This window comes from Helianthus annuus, chromosome 17 (assembly GCF_002127325.2).
Source record: "Helianthus annuus cultivar XRQ/B chromosome 17, HanXRQr2.0-SUNRISE, whole genome shotgun sequence".
Lineage (NCBI taxonomy): Eukaryota > Viridiplantae > Streptophyta > Magnoliopsida > Asterales > Asteraceae > Helianthus > Helianthus annuus.
The window spans coordinates 69,844,207-69,851,616 of record NC_035449.2 but is presented as its reverse complement, the minus strand read 5'-3'; the positions used below and the strand labels follow the sequence as shown (position 1 = coordinate 69,851,616).

Genomic DNA, 7,410 nt, shown 5'->3' with positions numbered 1-7,410 from the left:
TATTAAGGGAGCCTCAATATAGACTTGATCAGCTCGATCTTAATTAAGCTAGTTTTAAATTTGGCTCAATTCATAAGTACATGTGCGCAATGATCACAGAACAGTGGAACTTTATTATCACTAAATATGAAGTTTAGGGATAGAAAAAAAACGTAATTTGGTGCAAAGTATTAATATAAGAAACTCGAGGGGCCAGTATAAGTGACCAAATTGAATATACTTACATAAGGATGGGAGAAACTCTATTTAATATTGGCAGCTTGAGATATTATTCAACATGAGGAATTTTGACATAATTATCAAAATATTTATTATAATGCATTAAAAGACATACTAAATAATTCTAAGAGTGTAGTGACAGAGGCTAATAACAAAACATGTGTTGCATGCACTCACTTTAAAGATTCGGAAAGAATACTAAAACACTAGTTTGTCGATGACAAACATATTCATTGATTGAGCAGTTATCAAGGGTTACGAAGTTTGCCAACACATAATGAAAAGGGCTCCATAACAAACATTATGACATATGACTATGCTCCACCGATGGGTTTATAAACAATGACATTCAAATAGGTGAGTAAAGAAACCGAATAGTTGAATCATAACCGAAATAACTAAATCAGTTGATCAAGAAATCACCGCTTCGGTAATGTTTAGTATAGTCGAGTTTTATGGTTCGGTTGTGCTTATGCGTAAATAAGTGAATATAGCCACAACTGAAATCAACTTTCTTGATTAATGATTAGAGATGGGAAAAGAACCTGAATCCGACTATATAATAATAAGATCAGGTTTAAATCTTTGCGTGAGTTTGGGACGTGAATGATATTGATAATATCCATTTAATTACCCGAACACGTTTTCCCACATAAACACTGACTATAACAAATACTTATGATCCTAAAAAAATATATAAGAAATAACATGTTAGAAGTTGTAGATACTTGAAGTTATTAACATTCTGGAATTATTATAATCGTAATCGAGCATTTGATATTTCAAGTTGTTTTTTATATGAGTTTGAAATCATACATCGGATAATCGGCATTCCAACGAGTCACTTTTATTATATACCATACATGGTATACCCAATACCCACAAATATAGTCGCGAACACAAGGAGTAATGGGTATGAGAACTGATTTTATAATTGAGCATGAGACTAAAATTACCAATACCCATTGCATATCTGCTTCATTGTCATCCCTATTCTTGGTTGGATTAACTTAATGAACACATATTAATAGTTTATTGATGCTTAATCTAATGAACCAAACCGCTTGTCCCAATAATTAAAATAACTGAACCATTTGTAACCAAAACCGATTGGTTATATAAAATTAAAAATAAAAAAAAAATGATCCTTTTTTTAAAAATTTTACAATAACTAAACTCTTCCATATTCACCCTAACTTGAAGTTATGCTAATGAAAATATCAAATGTATAAATATCTATGAAATTAAAAAATTAATTTGATTTATTATGTCGTAATAGCAAAATAACAAAGAGAAGGAGGGTTAATGTCTTTTGGTTGTGTAGAAAAATAAAACGGAATCTCAATGATGATACAAACTACCAAATACTAAAAACCCATGTGTAGAAACTTCAAAAGTATTTGTCATTTGCCCCCACCATTTTTCTTTTGGAAACCAATATTATGAAGGCAAGTTTTTCAATGTCCACATGATCCTAACAACTCTCCATCCCTACACAAATGTTAAATTTTTAATATAAAATTACTCCGAAAAATTATTAGGGTACAACAATTATTCTACATAGAGTGATGTCATGATAGTTAATCATAATTTATAATTTTGAGTTTATTTTTGCATCATGGCTAGATCTTGAAAAGATACATGGATTTCAAGAAAATAAATATAACTTTGAAGATAGAAACTAAAATTTTCTTCCTCTTCTCATTGGTTTTCCTTTTAATGCCTCGTCCGCGTTATGGGGCAATAGCCGAATAATTCTCAATCAATTAAAAAAACACTATTATAGTTTGTTAGAAAAAAAACTAAAACAAAGACAAGACCGTAGCTCTGAGCTCAGTGCAAAACTGTAGTTTGTCAGGATTAATGAGCGAGTGTTAGGCAGCTCCTTGACATGGAAAAAAATTAAATCGAGTCAAATAATAAAAAAACACTTTTATAGTTTTGCTAAAAAAACTAAAATGATAACCATTGGGTGTCAGCCCAATGGCCACCAGCCCGCATTCTTATCCGGAGGTGGCGGGTTCGAGTCTTGCTCGTTCCCAATGCCCCTACGGTAGCGGATTTACCCCCAGACTCAGGCTTGCTGGGTGGCGGTCTGCGAGGTGGGATCACCTCGGCGGTTGGGAGGACCGTGGAATATCCCCCCCCCCCCCTAAAAAAACTAAAATAATAGCAATATTGTAATTTGAACTGAGGGCAAAGTTGTATTTGTTGACTTTGGTAAAATCGTAATTTGGCAAAAGTTAAAGTGATGACAATACTATAAATTTGAACCAGAGACAAAATCGTAATATAACTTTGCACTAAGGACAAAAGCATAATTTTTAGCTGGGGACAAAACTATATTTTTAATTTGAACTGGGGCAAAATCAAAATTTTGAACTGATGGCAAAATCGTAATTTTGAGTTGGGGGGCAAACGCATACTTTTATTTTGAACCGGACAAAAACATAATTTTAAACTGAAGGCGAAATCATAATTTTTGAAACGGGACGAAAATGCAAAATCATCATTTTTATTTTGGGGCAAAAGCAAAAAATTATTTTGAACTGGGGCCAAGAATGTAATTGTAATCTAGGGATAAAATCATAATTTTGAACCGAGGGCAAAATCGTAATTTTGCGCGAGGGACAAAAACATAATTTTATTTTAAAGTGGGGGCAAAAACATAATTTGAACTGAGGGCAAAGTTGTATTTGTTGACTTTGGTAAAATCGTAATTTGGCAAAAGTTAAAGTGATGACAATACTATAAATTTGAACCAGAGACAAAATTGTAATATAACTTTGCACTATGGACAAAATCATAATTTTAAACTGGGGACAAAACTATATTTTTAATTTGAATTGGGGCAAAATCAAAATTTTGAACTGATGGCAAAATCGTAATTTTGAGTTGGGGGGCAAACGCATACTTTTATTTTGAACCGGGCAAAAACATAATTTTAAACTGAAGGCGAAATCATAATTTTTGAAACGAGGCGAAAATGCAAAATTATCGTTTTTAGTTTGGGGCAAAAGCAAAAATTTATTTTGAACTGGGGCCAAGAATGTAATTGTAATCTGGGGATAAAATCATAATTTTGAACCGAGGGCAAAATCGTAGTTTGAAGCGAGGGACAAAAACATAATTTTATTTTAAAGTGGGGGCAAAAACATAATTATATTTTAAATTAAGGACGAAACCGTAATTTTAAAAAGAATATAAAACAATAAAATGGTTGACGAATAGGGAAGTGCCACGCAGCTGCGTGGCACTATTCCCTCAGACTTCCTTTTATATATGTAGGTAATATATGCCCCCGTCCCGGTCCATCCAACACCGCCCCCGGCGGTCCGTCACGTCGGTGGCATCCTCTCCCGGACGCTGGAGACGAGCCAAAGTGGTGGGCCCCCTCTTCCTTGTTCTCTCTCTCTCTCCTTGCATGCTTATTTTGATTCGCTGCTTTAATTTTGGTGGGTCCCTCTTAGGTAGTCATGGCTTCCCCTCCACGCCCTTGGGTAGTCCCCAAGAGGATGGTCCTTCACCTTCGCTTAGTTGGCGCCTACGTGGCGGATGGTCCCTTTGAGGACTATCCTCACCATACCTCATGGTCTTAGAGTTTACTCTCCATGGAATTTTTCTTCTTAGACTATATGGTGTGAGATAAAGCATTTATTGGGTTTATCATTCCACATAAGCATCACGCAGGTTTTAGGGCAACAATGACGTCCCCTTTTAACATTGGCGGTGTAGAATAAAATCCATTTAAATATAAAAAGAATAGTAAAAGGAATCTGATTGGTTATGGACAAGCGACCCCCGACACCTCCCCCCCCCCCCAATGTCAACCCCTATAGTGCTTTGGTTAGCTAACCCGCCCATAGTGCCCCTCCATAACGCCCCCACATTGGTGTTTGGGGCGCTATGAAGGTGATGTGACAGGGAGCATGAACTCGCACCATCCAGCCTTAGGAATGGATGATGTATTACCGATGGAAATTTTTTTTTCATATCAATGTATGACCATATTCAAGAATAAAGATCTTCAATTCGTCAATGGTGCAATTTATTTATGTTTTCCTTATAAAATGAAGTTAATTAACAACCATTAAAGTCCATGACACGGATCTATATTTGAGTTCTTTCTCGAACGTACAATATTAGTTTAGTGTCTCATACAGTCACACCATTAAACTAAATGGTAAAGATTAAAGATTTTCTGGACTATGCTTGAAGACACATCAAAGTTCTAAAATCGTTTTCCTTTAAAAAACTTATGTTGACACACTTGTTTTTTTAATAAAAACGACCAACTTGTTTCTTAATAAAAACGACCAACTATCTATATTACTTTAAAAGGTTACGTATAAAAGCCGTAAATCTTATAAGTTTGGAAGATAGTTTTAACATTCATGTCGCTATAAAAATTAATGTCACGTGCCTTTAAAGTCACACATTGATTAATAATACTGCATCATATTAGAATTAGAATTTTGCTTGCAAATACTAAAGGAACAAAATTAAGGAGAGACTAACATGGGAATAATAAGAGAGACTTTTGGGTTATTGTGCCTTTTTTGAAAAGTGGGAGGGCGAAATTGAAAATACAAAAACCATGTGATAAAAGAGGCTTTTCCTCTCTTGTAAAGCGACCACGCCCGTTTTGCAATCATGTGGTCTACTTTGTCATAATTTCCCTTCACACTTCCCTATACTTTTGCTAAATTGCTTTGTCCCCCTTGGAACATTTTTTTTACATGCCTCTATGCAAATTTTACTCTCACCCAAAATACCATTGGTTACGATGAGGACATGTTTTCCATTCTTATTGGTGGAACTAATATAATATACAAAAGTTAATTAAAAAAGTCACAAACTATAATTTCAAGCACCTAAAAATCATCTAACATGACATTTATATCAAGGATTGAGCTTAGAGCATACGTACTGGGGCGCGACCACTACCTATAGCGCCGAGATGGCACCATGCACACCAAAACAAAAGGCGCTATGTCTAAAAAATTTTTGAAAGCGCGATAATAATCACGGCGTTTTGAATTGGTGAATTGATTTTTTTGACCGTTTGTAAACGGTCATTTTAATAAAAAAAAATCAATTTATTTTTCAAACTTTCCTTTAAATCATTACCTCCTCTCCTATTTTTTCTACCACACACACTCAAACACTCTCATCTCTTCCATTTTTTTTACAAATCTTGATATTTTATACAATGCATCCATTCAATCGTGGCTTCATTCCTCCCCGATCAAGTGCGGAACCAAACCAAAGTGGTAATCCTACTCGCCCCGTGTCGACTGTCGCCGGTTCCCACTAGACCCAACCCTTTCGGCTCTAGTTTTCTCGATTACAATCAACAAAGTCCCGGGTTCATGAATCTTTTGAACCAACCACTATCATGGGACCCTAATCTCTACGGGTGGAACCCAAATCAAAACACGGATGGGATGGGGTCGTCTCAAGCGTTTGGGTCGGCTCAAGCTTTCGGCTCCCCACTACACGAACCCGATGTTGTTCCGAAGACGCAACCCGAGGTACCGGATACGCAACCGGAGACGCAAAAAGGAAAAGGAAAAGCAAAACGGGCACATAAAAAGAAAGTGGAAACCAACACCCGAGCGAAAAAAATTGTGATAACGTGGGAGCCCGAAGAGGAGTATGCGTTAACCCGCGCTTTCATCGATGTTTCGGAGGACCCGGTCATATGTATGTTTTTTTTTTCTGTTTTTAAATTTTTTTTCTGTTTTTTAATTTTTTTTCTGTTTTTTTTTATTTTCTGTTTTATATTTATTTTCTGTTTTTTATTTATTTTCTGTTTTTTTTATTTTCTGTTTTAAATTTATTTTCTGTTTTTTACTTATTTTCAGTTTTTATTTTTTTTTAAATTTTAGACTAACATTATATTTTGTTTTTTTTTTTGTAGCAAACAATCAAAGTAAAACCGTATTTTGGAATCGAATACGAGAACTTTTTTTCAATCTCATGGGTAGAGGAGACGAATACCGCCTACCGGACTCTATATCGGGGAAGTGGACCGATATAAACAAGAAATGCACAAACTTTCAAACCGTGTACCAACGCTTGTATTCCGGATGGAAAAGTGGAAGTAGCGATGAAGACATTACGCAACAGGCATTGGTCGAGTATACGGAGGCTAATGGCCATTTCCCGTACATGAGGTGTTGGCAAATCCTTCGCCATAGCCCCAAATGGGCCACCGTATCTACTCCGAGTGGTCGTTTGGGAAATACACGACCATCAAAGAGTTCCAAAACAAACGAGTCGGGTGAACCCGAAACGCCAACCTCCGACGCTCGAAACACCGACTTGAACGAGGATATTCCGGATGACGAGCCGGTGGAGGAGCTACCAAGACCGCCCGGAAGAAAAAGCCGGGCGAAAAAACCCGAGTCGTCGTCGATGTCTATGGGAACGGATATGAGTAACGCATTTTCGGAGATAAACAAGCGACTTCAAGACATACACGAACTCGGTAATAAACGTTTGGAGGAGAACCGCGAAGTTACGGAGATTATGCGGGATAGACAATGGGCTCACGACTTTGAGTTCTACTCGAAACCGCATGACCACTTAACGGGAAAAGCTTTGAAAATGGCATTGGCACAAAAGGAGCGGATTGAAAAAATATATAACCTTTGATTGTGTAATTTTTTTTTATGCTAGTTTAATGTTTTTTTTTTCTAGTTTAATGTTTTTTTATTTTATTGTACTTTTTTTATTTAATGAAATGAATTTTATTTTTAAAAAACTTATACAAATGAATTAAAAAAATAAAAATAAATAAATGAGTAATGATTACACAGGGGCTTTATGACTACGGCCTCAAATTGCATAACGCCCCATAAAGCCCCGGGGTGACGTGGCATGCCACATGTCGCATAACGCCCCCAAAAGGGCTTTATGACTACACATGGCCTTATAAGGTTAGAGGGTATGGAGAGGCTCATCCTATAAGGATGGGCCGTCATGTAGGTGTCACATCAACATACCATGGAGGATGGGCCTCTTTGCATTTTGAGGGGGTGGAGGATGAGCCTATCCCGCCTAATTATTTTATAATTTTCTAACTTCTTTTTGTTAACTTAATAAAAACATCATAAAAATTAAAAAAAAAAACAACATAAAACAACATAATTAAATTCATTTCATAACATTAAAACAAATTACATT

At 36.0% G+C, this 7,410-nt stretch overlaps 1 protein-coding gene across 1 annotated transcript; it reads left to right on the top strand.

The window, feature by feature from the left end:
- The first annotated feature begins 5,591 nt into the window (after positions 1-5,591).
- LOC110924392 (glutathione S-transferase T3-like) lies at positions 5,592-6,879 on the top strand. Its single transcript, XM_022168404.1, has 2 exons — positions 5,592-5,925; positions 6,143-6,879. The coding sequence occupies exons 1-2, from the start codon at positions 5,592-5,594 to the stop codon at positions 6,877-6,879; spliced, it is 1,071 nt and encodes a 356-aa protein (XP_022024096.1).
- Positions 6,880-7,410: the final 531 nt, after the last annotated feature.